At 43.3% G+C, this 16,757-nt stretch overlaps 1 protein-coding gene and 1 long non-coding RNA gene across 2 annotated transcripts; one reads left to right on the forward strand and one right to left on the reverse strand.

The window, feature by feature from the left end:
* Window positions 1-620: 620 nt before the first annotated feature.
* On the reverse strand, window positions 621-9,293 carry DMAC2 (distal membrane arm assembly complex 2). Its single transcript, XM_030217293.1, has 6 exons — window positions 9,205-9,293; window positions 7,411-7,601; window positions 6,023-6,103; window positions 4,118-4,257; window positions 2,228-2,390; window positions 621-1,521 (listed from the first exon to the last, which is right to left on the reverse strand). The coding sequence occupies exons 1-6, from the start codon at window positions 9,220-9,222 to the stop codon at window positions 1,341-1,343; spliced, it is 774 nt and encodes a 257-aa protein (XP_030073153.1). The 5' UTR covers window positions 9,223-9,293; the 3' UTR covers window positions 621-1,340.
* Window positions 9,294-10,978: 1,685 nt separating this feature from the next.
* Window positions 10,979-16,683, forward strand: LOC115479416. The gene is made up of 4 exons (XR_003943689.1): window positions 10,979-11,247; window positions 15,262-15,286; window positions 15,588-15,641; window positions 16,647-16,683. It is a non-coding gene; the product is annotated as an uncharacterized LOC115479416 (long non-coding RNA).
* Window positions 16,684-16,757: the final 74 nt, after the last annotated feature.

Genomic DNA, 16,757 nt, shown 5'->3' on the forward strand with positions numbered 1-16,757 from the left:
TTATTATCATTTACCTATTGCTGTTTAATTGTTATTCTATTCATACGCTCAATTGTATAATTATACCTCTTGTACTGTAACCTTATTACAGCTTTATTGTAAGCCACTTTGAGCCTGCAATCAGTGGGAAAATGTGGGATATAAATGTAATAATAAATAAATAAATAAATATTTTGACACCCACCAGACAGGACTTAACAAAGATCTGGGTTTTGTAGCCCATTATAAACCATAAAATTGTACTGCTTTGTCACCCTCCTGTCTCCATGAATATCTCCCTGTCCCTCATCCACCCGACCCTTCCTGTCTCTCACCTATCAACCCCCATCCTGTTAGACTGTCACTGAAATGCTTTGATGTTTCACTGGGGAAGATCTCATGAGAGGATTGAAAGATATAAGATTAGAAGGAGCCTTGGCTTTAAAATATTTGGTTATATGAGATGAGAAGTTATATATTCCATATACTGGTCTGCAATAATCTATGATCACTTATATATACTGTCATCTACCAACATTTGCTTAGTTCCAATCTGACGAAGAAGGGCAACCTTTGAAAGCTAATCAAGAAATGTATTAAGTTATGTCCAATAAAAAAGGTATCATCTTATTTTCTTTTCCATGTTTTATTTCTATTGATTACCTAAGAAAAAAAAAAAGCAAAGGACTGCAAATGCCATGGATGCACTGAAGGTAACAATAGATTAAAGACAAATTCGAGAAAGTATTTTTTTCAACACATGACTAAGCAATGGAATTCCCTGCCAAAAAATGTGGGCAAGATTAACAATACAGCTGAGTTTATAAAAAGGATTGGATAAATTTACATTAACTATTATTTAGCCAGATAGCCCTAGTTGTCCCCATCTTCCACGAACAACATGGAATGGACCTTCCTACGTAGGAACTGACAGGTAACCCAGACTGGGCAGTGCCCGAGACTGAATGTTGGATCCAACAGATCACTGGTAGAAGCCAGCCTGACAACTCTTAAGTTCTTAAAATCAAGACTGGATCAACCTGTACAAGAGAAATAGGACTTTGCTTCTAAACCAGCATAGGAAGCCTAACCTAGGATTGAGTGGAAATGCTCCTGGCCTTAGTTCCTCAGCACATTTCTCAGACCCGTTGCCCTGTTCTCATTTTTACGCATGTGATTATGGTCTTCAATCCTTACTCCAGGTCCTGGGCATGCTGCTCATGTAATCTGCTCTGACCACAGATCTTATACACGATTCTAAGTCACTCTGCAACGTCCTTTGCTCCCGGCAGTGTCTCAGACAACCCCTCCCCCCCCCCCAACACCCTGCCCTCATTTCTTGAGTATATCAACAGAACCATCTATTCTGCCCTCAGTTCTTGGGGCTCTGTCCTAGTTTCTGGCTGAGATTCCTTGGCGAGCTCACTGCTGTAATCCAAGCCAATAATAGTGCAATGTGGCAACATTTCCTCCATCATGATGGCGATTAACTCTTTGTTTGACACAGAAGGGAGGTGGGAGACATCAAGCCGCTTCAGGTTCCTGCAGAGACAGAAAGAGGTGGAATGAATTATACTGGTAATGACGCTGTGGCTTAAGTTCAAAGAGGTTCACCAGCTAACGACAAAACCTGGGAAACTGTTAAACCTGGAGAAAAGGACAGTGGAAAGCAACAGATCTCAAGTTGCTTCTGTGTCCTCTTATCTACAGCCCACATCCTGTCCCCTCTTCCATCCCCCACCAGTATGGGTAGATGATGACAATGATGGCAAATAAAGACCTAACTATCCATCCAGTCTGTCCAACAAGATAAAACTCATAGCATATGGTATGATGTGATATAACGTATGCATACTTGATCTGTCCTTGCACAGACCGTAGAAGCCTGTCAGGCATTGTCCTTGTTCCTCAACTACTTGAGTTGCCATTGAAGCCTCATTCCAGTCCATCCAGATCTCTCTAGTCATAATCAGAGCCCAGATCATAGAAGTCTGGCCTTATTTTCTCAATTACTGGTACCACTCCAAGTTAGTTTTGCTGCCATTTCTTCCACACTCCAGCCATTGCTGGGGTGGAGACAGACTGGTTGCTGCTTATCTGTTTCCCTGAAGACATTTTCACAAATACATGAAATCTAAGGGGGGGGGGGGGGGGGGGGGAAAGATATCACCGGTGCAGAGATATGACCACAGCATTGTGGGGTCAGCAGGGCAGGATAAACAGAGCATCATGAGGGTTAAATACTGACTCTAAGTGATGCAATGTGGCCAAGCCTCGCTCTGTGACTTGGGGGCAGCCAGCCAGCGACAACTCCTCCAAGGAATCCTTAAATACGTGCAGTCGGCTGAGACACCAATCATCCAGATAAGGGCAACCACTCAGATTCAACATCTTCAGCTCCTTCAGGGTAACTGGACGGAGACAAGAAAGAAAGCCGAAATCAGACATCTCAAAGCCATACTGCATAACTCACATATGCTTAGTTTATGTCAAAGGTTCCCATCAGGCTTTTTAAATGATAGTTTTCAAAATGTTAAAGTATTTCTTCAGCAAAGCAGACTTTTAGACACTGCAATTTGGGCGCTGCTGTTTTGGCACCTGTACGCATTGGCGTTGGACCTATGGGCGCAAAAATGGAGGTATCTAAAAGTCTTGCTCTGGCAGGGTATACAGCTTGCTGGTGAGAAAAACAAAAACAAAACATTCCTCTGAAATGAAGCCTTGTTGAATCCTGCCACCAGTCCTAGCGGTTCCAGCCTCCAATGGTGTGCCAACTTCTCCCAACGCTGCTCAGCCATCCTCCGGTCACCATGACACTATCCCCAAAGGACAGCTCATCCAGCCTATGACGACGCAACAAGAGAGACACCCCTCCCCCTCATTGGAGCCACGAAATCCCTCCTGAGGTCTTCCCCGAGTCAGCAGTGACATCGGTGCCGACCTTGGAAGCTTGGCAGCCCGTTTCACAGTGGGGCTTCTTCAGGGGATAGTGGATACCGAGATCCTGAATACAGGTTATGGCTCCACAAGTGCTGTGGACTTTGATTCTTACAAGTCCACAGCACTTGTTGAGCCATAACCTGCATTCAGGATCTCGGTATCCACTATCCCCTGGAGAAGCCCCACGGTGAAACGGGCCTGTCGGGTTTGGATGCCTTCCTGGGACGACGTATGCAGTCAAGCTCAGCCAGTTAAGTTAAATTTACAGACAAAGATTTCAGTACTGTGGTGGAAAGTGTTTGTTTATTAATTAAATCTATTTTCGCAAACAAAAGCAAATTAGAAAAATAAAAGAAAATTGAAATTTCGCTGCAATATTACTACTACTATTTAGCATTTCTATAGCGCTACAAAGAGTACGCAGCGCTGCGCTATCTATTGGTTGGATCGGGGGGGGGGGGGGGGGTTTCTGACCGATGATTAAAGAGAAGACCTGTGACCAGTAAGATCTTCACTGTCTATTCCAGCTCTGGAGCTGGTGGCCACAACTTTCTGAGGTCTTTCCCACCGCTTTTTCATTTTTCACATGTATAACCCATCACATTCAAAATTTGTACCCTAATTCACAGGATCATTCATGGAGATGCTCCGGTCTATATGTTAGATCTCATAGATCTACCACCCAGGAACTCTAAAAGATCATCTCGCACACTCTTGAATCTCCACTTCCCCAGCTGCAGAGGATTAAAATATAAACTGACAAATGCATCCAGCTTCTCCTACATAGGTACGCAGCTATGGAATGCACTACCAACTGCTATGAAAAAAATGCACGACCTACTTAACTTTCAGAAATCCTTTAAGACTCACCTCTTTAATAGAATTTACCATAACGATCCATCATTTGAACATTAATACATTGCCGCGTTACCTGTTATTCCGATGTTATCTATATATATGATGCTTTTATACACTATGTTTCCCAAGTACTTATGAAATTAATAATTGCATATGCTATTCTGTTGTGGTGACACCATGGCGGAACAATGTAACCACATTGAGCCTGCAAACATGTGGGAAAATGTGGGATACAAATGCAATAAATAAAATAAATAAATAAAGGCATTAGTCTCATTTTTGTTTTTGGTGGATACAAATATAACAAATAAATACATTAAATTAATAAGTCAGTCCTCACCTAGGTTGTCCAGCCCAATGTAGTTAAGCGGTGAGCCGCTGACATCCACCTCTTCCACTGGCACATCTTTGAAGTTTAAGAAATCCCAGTTGATCTTCCCTCGCTTGTTTGAACGAAACCATGTCTCCTGGCCCTGAAACCTTTCCAAAAATACAGCACCTGGATCACTCTCACATTAAAGGCCAGCTCTCCTGATATTGCAGGGTCCATAAACAGATTATATCCCCCGGCTTAAAGTTTTTCTTTTTTAAAAGATACACTCATTTCAAAAAATATATAAATACGGTACAATTTTACAGCTATGTGAAAGGAAGAGGGTAACTTGTTAAAAACATACTTGGTAGCAGAAACAGGATTGTTTCTTATAGAAAAAAAATCAGTATCTCCTGGAAACACACTGCAGAACAGCCTGAACCAGTCCAAGTTTTGTTTGGCGTTTAACTAGTCACCCTTGGGCTTCTTATCAGCAAAATGTACAACAGAGGGTATTTTACTGTTCAGACACGGAACACAGTATATATTTGAATGAGTCCTGACGTGCAAAAGTAAAGATAAAATTAGTACGTGATCCTCATACTCAAAGCTCAAGGACCTGTCTATAAGTTTTAGCTATAAAGTTCTACTTCAGGTATGCTGCATTATTTCCCATCCCCCATCTTTCTTTATTGTCAGTCACATGAAGGAATTTCTGGCTGGTCACATGCTCTGATGGTGCTTCATGTTGCTAGGGCAACTCAAGCTACCCAGGGTTGCCAGGTAGAAATTTTTTTTCCAGCCCAATCCGGGCCAGAAACCAGCCCAAAACCCGCCCAAACACAAACCCCGCCCCTGACACCCCCACCCCCGCGTCACCGGCCCCGCCTCCCACGTCATCGGGCCCGCCTCCCCGTCATCAGCCCCGCCTCCCACGTCATCGGGCCCGCCTCCCCATCATCAGCCCCGCCTCCCCGTCATCGGCCCCGCCTCCCACGTCATCGGCCCCGCCCAAAACGTCACTAACCCCGCCCAAAAACGTCACTAACCCCGCCCCCCGCGGCCGAAAAAAATCAAAAAGCCGCCCAAAAAGCCGCCCGGAAGCCTAAAAAACCGCCCAAAAAACCGCAACCCGCCGCGGGCAAAAATTTCCCGCGGCGGGGCGCGGAAAACCGCCCAATTGGGCGGTAAAACCGCCCACCTGGCAACACTGAAGCTACCTGGTACAACTTGTTACAAATGTAATTTACTGAGAAGAGGTATGGCAAGGACACCAACTGAAAGCCTCTAGCACATATGAAAGACCCAATTACAAGACTCCAGCACATATGCAGCACCTATGATTGGTCCTGGATAGAGGAGAGGTGGATGCTCATCACAGCCTATTAACCAACGCTGCAGACAAAGAAACTCTGAAAAACTAGGCACGCTTGGAAAGAGATTTTCAGATTCGTCCAAATGGACTATTTTTCCCGAAGGGGGTGCTCTCCCACCTTCGTAGAAATAATTCTTTACAGCTAAGAATCTTTCTTTCATTCTTTCTCTCTGTTCTGTGACCTTTGTATGAGGAATAAGCTTTCCTTCCTCCTTTTTCTCTTCTTTAAATAATTAGCCTGATTACTTATAATTACCAGAGGTACTGATGTTAGATTTTGAAAGTTTGTTATAACTTATCACTGATGTCTGATGCTGTGCTGGTGGGTGAGTAATAAAAGACTTAATTCTCTGATTCCTGTACAATTTTTCTATATTATTTTGTAATATTTCATAAGTTGTTTAGAGAATAGCAAACCAAATGCGCAGCCTAGTACAAAAGACTACAGACTGCTGGAATTTTAGCCCCCATAACGACATGCGCTTAGCCTTCTAGAACCTACTGCAATAGAAGGCATTTTGCCTCCATGGCGCTCATTCCAGGAGAGAAACAGATACCTTACACCACCCTTCTGGGACAGGACAAAATACGTGACTGCTGCAGAACGTCCATAGTGCTTTTCTGTGTACCCAAAGTACCTGCAGGAAGAGAAACAACAAATAAAAACAGAACCCTCCCAAGATGTTAGAACAGGATTATATGGTTCTAGCTGCTCAGTCTAGAAACCTGTGCCAGTCACCCACCACACTGCTAAACCCATTTAATCTTTTGCAAATCAGAACCAAGGAATCTCCATTTTGCAAAACTGGCTGCAAGTTTTCCTGCACAGACAAAGCAGTACAGATAAATATGGCTTATTACAGAAAGATTTCTTCCACTATCGACACATTAGAGATTTTCTACTGCACAAGGCCAGTGGTGAACTGACTCTGGAAGAGACAGCCCTTGAATGGGCACCGAGGTCTGGATCTGGCCGAGGGAGCATTACTAGACTTTATCAAGTGCTATTGCTTTAACGGAACCCCATAGCATGTTTTATCATCACTTGGGAAAAGTGATCTGGGTAATAACTACGATTTTGCTAAATGGAGGAAAGTTTTTCAGCATCTTTTAAAAGTTTCTATATCCAGCAATATGGTGGAGAACGGCTATAACATTCTCTTCAGGTGGACTATATTCTGGTCTGTCTACATTGGATTAATAAAACAAGATCAACTTTATTGCTGGTGGCAGTGTGGTAGGCAAGGAGACTTATCATACCTAGTGGACATGCACTAAAGAGCAGCTCCTGGCAAGAGTTACTGGAACAGTTGAAACAAATCACAGGAGTCTCCTGCACTGTGGAATGTTGCCTGTTACATTTTAAACCACCCAATGCATACCATGGCATACATAAATATGCAACATAATTCTTCACTACCAGCAAGCTACTCCTGGCTCAACATATAGTGTTACTATCCCTGGTTTGTTGCAGTCCTCGACTGGTCAACTCCAATTTGAAACTATTGGAAAATTAGAGTGTAGATCGCTATTTCCAATAGCTTTAAATTGGAGTTAATCCTAATAATATCACATGATATAAACATCATAAAATAATTCATTGATAGACATGCATTAAAGCAATTCAATAGAGTATAAAATATTAAAGAAAAGGCATCAGGTAGTCCAGTTATGAATAATTGTAAAGAATGCCACTTTTAAAAGTTGGCACATCTGCTCAGCGACTTTTCACCCCAGAACATTAGCTACAAGAGCTGGACACATCATTAATGGATAACACTATATGATGGCTACTCTGAGGCTTGAAAAGAAGAAACATGATCAGCGTCTCCTAGGAAAATCTGTACTATAGAGTGGTATCCCATGTCCTTAGTGCAGAGACAAAGGATGGATACATTTGCACACGCATGTCAGGTTGCATGTTAAAGAGAGAAGCCACACATACGCATTCTTCCGCCTGATATTCCACTGCTGGAGATGAACAGTCCAGTTAATTATGCTCTCCAAGTCATAAAACCTGGTGTACAGGTGATGGATGATCCTTTGTTTCAGGGGTGCTGGCGAAGAACTGAATGATGTACTACTGTAGCGAGATCCTGCGGTCAGGAGGCTGGCAATATCCCGCCCTCGTGTCCACTGCAGAGAAATCATAGTCCCTCATCATTATTGTTCCCTAATTTAATACACAGAGGCTGGGCGGCCTGAGAATCTTAAGACAGTGCTTTATCTGGGTTCTCAAGATCACAGAGGTCTCTTTTTTTTTTTCAGATATGCCTAATCTGCAGGCTTTTAAGAATGCATTCGCCCACTCGTCACCAGGGCTGTGGAGTCGGTATACCAAACCTCTGACTCCTCTATTTGTCTACTGTCCAACTCTAACTCCTACTGATATTAAGCTTTAAATTTTTTGTTCTGATCTAAAGAACTGGCAAATATAACATATTTACCAGTACTTTAGATCCAGCACAAAAAAACCCATATATTATAGTGTTGTAAGTTTTTATTTTGAAGTTGAATTCAGAGTTGGTGGGGGGGGGGGGGGGGGGGTGGGAGACAAAGGTGTAGGGTGGGTAGAAGAGCATGAGGATTCAGAGGAAGAAAGGAAACTCAGGGAGCTGCAACGGTGTTTGGGGAGGGTGACCAAAGTGCATTGATTGCATCTCACTGGAAGACCTAGAAGGGGGGGATCTGCACTTGTCAGGGAACAAAAGTATTCATCATATACTCCCATCTCAAATTATTGGAGGTAAGGAGTCAATAATGAGTGTCCCTTTCAGAACCTAGCTTATGAAGCCATTCAGACACAGGTGCTGCCAGATAAACAAGTAACTGAGCATGATCTGAATTTTTCTTTTGCCATTAAAAAAAAAAAAAATCTATGTACAGTCATCACAATAGTTCCTGTTGCATGCACCCAGTCAGTGCAATCAACATTTGCAAAGGCCATTTTTTAAGGGTAGGCGAACACTTAGTAACACTAAAAAGAAAAAAAAATTAAATACACAAGATCATGTACACACAACTGACTCCTGAGACACGCCATTTCCATTACAAAAGTGAGCGTCTTACAAGCTCTGCAAAATTTGATTTCAGAGCAAAGGGCCGGCTCTGACCTGTTTTATCCATGAATTACTACAGGGCTATTAAGAAGCACACAATCTTCGTTGCACAGTAAGCTCTGCTGCTCTGTACGTTAAGAAGATGAACACAGCAGTTACTCTCAATCAGAGAGAGTCAGGACGCTCAGGTGTTGCATGACTGTGAAGGGCTTTGGATTCTCCAGCTTTGCAAAGATACCAGTTATGTATTCTGTGTGGTATAAATAGATGCATTCTACATTCCATATCAAAAGTAAAGTAATGATTGTAGTGCCTCTTTATCCGTGCAGTTCCCTTTCTAATCAGCATGACCCCATTTTAACACCTACAAATTCGAGTGACCCCAGCTGACGATGAAAACAAAAGGGCAGACCTTCACCCCCTTTCATTCCTTAATAAATGAAGACCAGAAAATGGAGGGGCAGACCCAGTATTCTAATCTCTAGAGATGAGATAAATAAATATCCATACACTACACAGATGTCTGAAACACATTAAAAATAAAAAAAAATCTCCTAGGGATGACAGCTGAATTACCAGAATCCATATGCAGGGAGCACAGTGTGTGTATATACTTGCTCTCCGCATTCTATAAATGATTTAATTAAACCTATAATAAGTAATATAGTAGTGCCACCTACCAGCCCGGCCGCGGCCATCTTGGCCCCATCACCTGACCTTGACAGCAAAATAGCAAGAATAGATTGAGCACAGGAGACGGCATGACGTCAAAAAACTGAAGCCCTCTCCCTCGCATAGCCACCATAATACACCCAAAACAAAACAATCTTTGTCGTCCTTTATTTTTGTAGCATTTTTATTTGATCTTATATTTTCAAGGCTTGTGCAGCATACGGATATACACAGAGGAAGTATCGGTTTCATCGGTTAGAGTAATCAATTAGTTCTAAATCGTAATCACTGTGTCATTTGGAGGACTCCCTGTTTTCGTGCAGAGATGTTTTCTCCTAGCATGAGGGCGAGGGCCACCAAAATAGACACGTTATGAGAATCAGGTGCTGAACATTAAAAGTTTCTATTTATAAGTACAAAGGGTTTTTGTATTTGTGTGGTTTTTTTTTAACATTAATCAGGTTGAAATCTGGGAGGATTTACAACGCAGATGCAAGTTGGGGACGGTGTAAAAGCCAGATCTGCGGTATCCGTTTTTTACCTCTTGCCACGAATAGGGTTGCTTGCTTTGTTTTGTGTGAATGGCAATGACGACTGCAGTGCGCGGGGGTCGGGGAGTGGAAAGAAATAGAGATGAACCAAATTGGCTTCCTTACAGTGGACTAGATAGGCTCACTCACTCCTGGCTATTAAACCCCCTTGCAGCAGCTCATAGGTTTGCGTGCTGTGATTTGAGTGTATGGGAATGACGGCTGCCGAGATTAACCCAATTGGCTTCCTTACAGTGGACTAGATAGGCTCGCTTCCACTGCAGTCTATTGCACCTCTTTGTTTAACTTGCTAAAAGATTTGTGTAGTGCTGGGTTATGGCTGGTGATCGCTGCATACTGTCAGCAGCAGCAGCGCGGCCGTGAAACAAAGAAGCGCCCCTTCTGTGACTGTCTTGAAACCTTATTTGACGCGTGAGAAGAACGCCCGATCCGCTAAGTTACGCCCCCTGTGGCGTAATGTTACCGTCCCACGGAGGATCGCAACTTTTAAGGAGGACAAGATTGGTAAGGAAATAGGAGGATCCCGGGAGAATAATCTTCAGCTTTAACTACATCAGCTGTCTTGTAAAAACATTTATTTTGACAAATATATGTAAAATGTCCACATGTAAACGTCTGGGCAAAGAAAACAAAAATGAACTTTTAAAGGTTTTTAAATCGAATCCGGGAGGATCCCGCTGTATCCGTTTTTTTACCTTTTGCCCAGAACTTCCTATCCTAAATTCAGAACTATCTTGACGTTTTTGTAGCCAAGCTTAAGTTTCCCCAAATGAGAAGGAACGGTAGTGCTCGGATGAACTGCAACTTTTTTTCTTTTCCTTTCCTGTGCTACATTTCTGTTTTCTTTCTCTCTTTCCTATTGGATTGTAGTTCCGTTTTGATAGCGTTGGTTGTAAACTGGTTGCTTTGTGAAAGACGGTATATCAAGCAGCAATAAACTTAAAAAAAAAAAACGGGGCATCTAATTTTTCACGATAAGCTATTTTTCTGGTCTACATATGAATTTTCTTAAATGCTACACAACCTACACACATGCTTGCTAATACAAAAAACAGAAATCTTTCTAATCTAGACCACCCTTGGTCACTAGCTGGTTCCTACCACTGAAGCACTGTGTGTGTGTGTGGGACGGGGGTGTGTTTGGAAAGATAGTTTTTCTCGTAATCACATCCTGGATCCTTAGGCAAAATTTCTGATCGAAGAGGTGGATTTCTACTGTTTGTAGCTGATGTAAACAGAAAGCCCGGTCCAGCTGGAAGAGTACACGTCAGTTCAAAAGATGAACACCCCCTCTGGATGAGGGACGAGTGGAAAGTCCCAAAACTAAAACGTTTGCAGTGCTCGCTCGCCCGACGCCGCGGCGTTCAGCTTTAACCTGTACGGATCGGAAACGAGAGAAGGAAAGCGGAGCAGAAATAATAGATTGCGTCGTGTGGTGTGACCCCGTTTATAGTGAGAGCTGTTGGGCACCATGACTGTTAAAATTAATGTGGTTTATTGGTAAGCAGCACGGGCAACAAGCTATTATTAACATTTGTATAGCGCTAACAAGCTCCTGTTCTCTTTGCAATAGGTAGATCTAGGCTGGCAGAAATGTGCAGTGTGTTTGTGAATTAGATGGTGAAGCAGTGCAAACATCTTTAAGAAACATAGGGGTCCTTGTGCAAAGGTGCGCAGAAAAATGGCCTGCAGTAGTGTAGATGCGTGTTTGGGCGCAAACAAACATTTTTTAGCGTACCTGGATTTTTGGTGAAAATTGCTGTGTGTCCATTTTGGGTCTGAGGCCTTACCACCAGCCATTGACCTAGTGGTAAAGTGTCATGCGGTAATGACCTGCTACGCGCGCCATGAAAATAAAAAATATTTTTTGATGTGCGTAGTGGAAGCATGCCAAAAATGAAATTACAAGGGCCATGCGGTAGCTGGGCGGTAACTCGGAATTGGCGCATGTTGGGTGCACGTAGACGCTTATGCAGCTTAGTAGAAGGGCCCCATAAATTGTGCTCTAATCCAGCAATGATCAGACTCGCAATAGTTATTTTTGTCTTGATGGCTATTGCCAGAAATAGTGAAGATCACTGGCTCACACAGTGCTTTAGTGTGCTGGTTGAAGTTCAGGGGAGTTCCAGGGGACTGAGTTGGTCTTCATACTGATCTTCCACCATGTGGCATGGACCCAAAGCTGGTCAGTTTGACGATCCAGAACCTCATAGCAGTGGTATAGGAAGGGCTGGGGGGGGGGGGGGGATGTCGTGGTATAGGAAGGGCGGGGGGGGGGGGGGGGGATGTCGGCTCCGCTGGTTTCCTGCTCCCTCTGTCCCGGAACAGGTTACCTCCTGTTCCGGGACACAGAGAGCAAGGAACCAGCGGAGCCGACGCAGCTCCCAGTGACGTGCACTCGGGGGCGGATCGGCCCTCTCGCCCACCCCTCGCTTCCTAATTGAAGTAAGAATGCGCTCTGGAGGGGGGAGGGGGGCGCCGTGCTGCGCTCTGGAGGGGGGAGGGGGGCGCCGTGCTGCACCCGGGGGGGGGGGGGGGTGCGCAGCGGCGACCCACTCCGGGTGTCAGCCGTCCTTGTTACGGCACTGCCTCATAGTCTTGGAAACCGATACAAATACAGGCTGCTCTGATCGCAGCATTTTTTACTCAAGTTATTTGGTGAAAAGCAAGAGTGCAGCAAGACTCCACTAGAAAGTAGGGAAGTTAGTCCCCTCTGTAATTGCACCAGTACCAAGAACCTTGTCTCCGAACCTTTGCTCCTGCTCCATTGACCTCCTCTTTTTTTATTGTTTGTTTTGGAAAACTGAGCAGAATTAGAAATTGCAAAGCACTGTAGTTCTTTCAGTGCCCTCCACTTATGCACACAGAAACATAATATTTAACAGAATTAGAATGAACGCATCCCCACCCCTAACCGCCCCCTGTAACATAAAAATATCCTCATAAAATTTCCTCCTTTCAGTTTTCTTATCTCCTCCCCCCCCCCCCCCCCCTCCCAATCACCCTCTAGGATGCAGGAGCGAGGTCCTGAGCTGGCTAGTGTAATGCTTCGATCCAGCACAGAACTGTGGCTAGCTCACTAACCTTAGATACCAGTGGATACAATTCTCTTTCCCACTGCTCTCCCATTCCCATCTATAGTGAAATTTAGAAAAGATTCAGAGGTGACAAAATGTTTAAGGCGATGGAATTCCCTCATTTGAAGAAAGGTTCTTCGGCTTGGGACAGCTGAGGGGTGATACAAGTCAACAAAATCCTGGATTAGAGCATATGAATATCTTTCAAAAAGTACAAAGACTAGGGGGACGCTCTATGAAATTACATGGTCATTTTAAAATGAATAGGAGAAAATATTTTTCACTCAATGAATAGGTAAGCTCTGGAACTCGTTCCTGGAAGATACACTACCTGGGTTTAGACAAGTTCCTGGAGGAAAAGTCCATAAACTGCTCTCAAGGTGGACTACTTCCCATATCTCTGGGATGGTATCATGAATCTTGCTACTATATGGGATGCTGCCAGGTACTTATGACCTGGATTGGTCACTGTTGGAAGCAGGATACTGGGCTAGTTGGACCATAGTTCTGACCCTGTGTTACTGTTCTTAAGTCTTTAAGATTCCAAACCTCCTGTTAACACTATCTTTTGTAAATTGTCCTCTGCAATGAGGTTCATAGGCTCCTTAGTTTGGTAAAAGATTTAATTGTGATACCTATGGCAATAACTCAAAGTGAAGGAGCAAAGTGAGGGTGTGGACAATGGTTATTTCATTTAGTTAAAATGTTTAAGAAGCTATAAGTACATAAGTTACCATACTGGGAAAGAGACCAAAGGTCCATATCTAAGCAGCAACACTTGCAGCATACGGAAAAGGTTAGACTTTTTGCAATACGTATCACCTACTCATTCAGCAAGATTATGGGAATCCTGTGTAAAATTCTTTTTTTTTTTTGTAAATCTATTTATTCAAAAGCAGTAAATTAGCAAACAGAAAAAGAGAACATCATCACAGAGCAAAATCACCAACATCCATGTTGCACAACAGCCCAATACCTCAAATAATACATATCAAGCGCTACAGCCAAAACATGAAAAACTGCTTGTCATTTTCTATGTATAAAACGAACCAATGGATATCCCCAACTTCCCACCCCTTGTACTACCCAAAAGAAAACTACCCCCCTCCCTCCCCCTCTTGTGTCTGGGTGTCTTGAAACTAAAAGTTAAGAGGGTATTGCAGAATTGGAACCAGAATCTCTAGACATCGCTTCTAGCACCCTCACACAACTCTTCCAGAGACGCTCATCCTTCCAAGGAGGCCTTTGTGGCCTAGCTGAAAGTCTTGTATTTTCCCACTCAGCCATCTCTTTCATACTGCTATACCACTGTTGCACGTGCAGGACCGACTGGGCAGCCCAATGCAAGAGTATTGCATTCTTGGCTAAGACCAAACTCAGCGAAACAAATCTGCATTGGGAGTCACTAAACCCTTGATGCTGTAAGTCCGCATCTGAGCCCATAAGCAATATCCCATAGGACCACTCAGGGGTGGTATCTAAAACATTCTCCAGCAGCGTTAGATCCCCCAGCCAGAACCCCCTGAGCAAGTTACATTCCAAAAAGCCATGTACAAGGGAGCCCCTACTCCGCCCACATTTAACACATTGATCAGAATCTCAGAGGCCCATATTCTTGCCCTTACTTCTGGTTATGTATGCATTGTGTAAGATCTTATATTGAATTTTCTGCAGTCCTACGTTAAGTTCACCCACACAGCCAGCCTAAAACACCTGGATAGCTCGCATTGCGAAACCTCTTTCCTCAAACGTGTACTCCATTCTGTCGCCAGCAGTACAAAAAAGGGGGAGGGCCTATATTCTTTGCCCAGCTTCTACCATATAGGGAAAGCTTGTTTTGTGTGGCAGGAACCTGCATGAAGGCCTTATCCAGAGCAGTGAAACCAATACTTAAGTCAGAAGTTTTCTTCATGTAGTGCCGAAGTTGTAAAAAGGAATAAAAGTACTTCTGCGGTATATTCCACGCTTCCTGACACTGCGCAAAAGAAGGGCAACCTCACTGTCCCAAGGCAGTAGGCCTACATATCTGCATCCCTCTGTTGTCCAAGTGTCGAATTGAGATTTTTCCTGCCCAGGTGTAAAGTCGCGGTTGTGCAGTAATTCTAGGAACGGGGAAGCCCCCTTTGCCCTGTCTATTCTAGACCTCCACCAATTCCATGCTGACTTCAGAGGGCAAAATAGTGGAGCGTGTCATCCCACACTTCCTGAGGGGCATACTTAAACTGTCCTGTGTGGAACTCGTGCACCCAACACAGGGCTGCAGCGACATTATACAAGCGCAAATCTAGCAGATTGTTCCCCCCCCCCCCCCTTCTCTCGGTCTCGGGTGAGCTTGTTGTATCCTATTCTAGCTCCTTTAGCTCCCCACACAAATGTGGAGATTATTCCTGTGTAAAATTCTAAATTTTAACTTTTTTTTTGTTGTTGTTCTTTTCAGTGGTGCCTGAGGATACGGTCCCAAGGTAAAGTTAGCACAACCTTTAATATGGAGTATAAGTAGAGCGAGCTTAAAAATTGGTCAGTGCTCACTATTATCTAAATATCTGAATAAATGAGGTGAAGGGACTTCTGTCCCATGATGTAGATTTTACTGCTGATGCTCATGCTGGTACAGAAAAGGGAAAAACAATTGTATCTTCAGGGTTCTTCCTTTAGAAAACGAATCATTTTATAGTTTTCCTGGGAACGTTTGGGTAAATGGCAGTTAAAAAAAAAAAAAGTTTGTGTTGTGTGGTAAACCCTGTTTTTGTTCTCCTTCCCTAGTACCAGTGTTTAAAGGCAGATCTGGAGAAAATGTTCCCAGGACTGCTTGATATCGTAAGTAGCTTGATATCTAGCACACTTTCTAGCAAAAGAGGGCTTCCAATCCTATATACTCTGCTGAACAAGGCTTTAGTGCATCAGTGTTTTAACCATAGACGATTAACGAAGTAGATCACCATGCAGCACTCAGATGAGAGGGCATAAAATATTTGTCATGCTCCAAAGTGTATGTGCTGAGAAACACCCAGTACACAGCCTGCCCAACTGCTGCTGGTGTAAGGGTATAATAACACCTGCATTAAGGCTTTCAAATGCTGTATGCCGGGCCTTATTCAGCATTTGCATGTGTCCTGCATGATGGCCTGTTGGAGACTGGTAAGGACCCCTTTTTAATGTTATACTGAATTGATGAGATTTTTTTATTTATTTATTTATTAATTACATATACAATTAACCATTAACTTTCCTGGAATAAGACCATAACATAGTACAACACTGTTTATCTGTGCATCGTTATTTTGGTATTAGCAGCCAACATAAGGTCTCCGATTTCTGTAGCTGAGTATTTTTTTTAATTTATCTTTCTATACCCTGCTTTTCCTACTGAAAACTTTACTGCTTCCCAACATTTAACTTCTTGTACAAGTAGGTAATTCCCTGCTCCAGGGGTTTATAAACCTGTACCTGAGGCAATTGACATGACTTGTCCAACGTCCAAAGGAGTGTTGGAGGGAGGAGAGGGATTCAAACCAGGACTCTCCAATTATTCAAGCTGAGGCTTTAACCACTAGGCCAGACAAGTTGGTTTCTGTTCATTAAATGTATAAGAATTCTTGTGAATTCAATGCATAAGATGACAGATTGAGTTGCTGTGAAGTGGTATTTTTTTTTAATTTATAAGAAGTCTTTATTAAATGCATAGTCAAAGGGACACATAACAAAGTAGTGAAGTGGTATTTTGAGGTGTTTGGTGCAACCAGCATATTGGCAGTTGGACCCTTTCAGTCCCCACCTTCTTATTTCAGAGCTTTAAATTCTCAACTTTCTTCCCAACTGTAGACTGGAGAAGGGACCCGTACCACCACAGGCTGGTTTGAAGTCACTGTTGAAGGCAAACTGGTGCATTCGAAAAAGGTAAGAGAGTGGTGGCAATAGGGGGCCACAGACTTC

The sequence above is a fragment of the Microcaecilia unicolor genome, chromosome 11 (genome assembly GCF_901765095.1).
Source record: "Microcaecilia unicolor chromosome 11, aMicUni1.1, whole genome shotgun sequence".
Lineage (NCBI taxonomy): Eukaryota > Metazoa > Chordata > Amphibia > Gymnophiona > Siphonopidae > Microcaecilia > Microcaecilia unicolor.

What these genes read in the sequence shown, in the direction of transcription:
- DMAC2 (XM_030217293.1), bottom strand. An exon ending in CATTGGGCTGGACAACCTAG is followed by an intron (nt 2,391 to 4,117) that starts GTGAGGACTGAC and finishes GTCTCCGTCCAG; the next exon opens with TTACCCTGAAGGAGCTGAAG. An exon ending in GCCACATTGCATCACTTAGA is followed by an intron (nt 1,522 to 2,227) that starts GTCAGTATTTAA and finishes CTGTCTCTGCAG; the next exon opens with GAACCTGAAGCGGCTTGATG.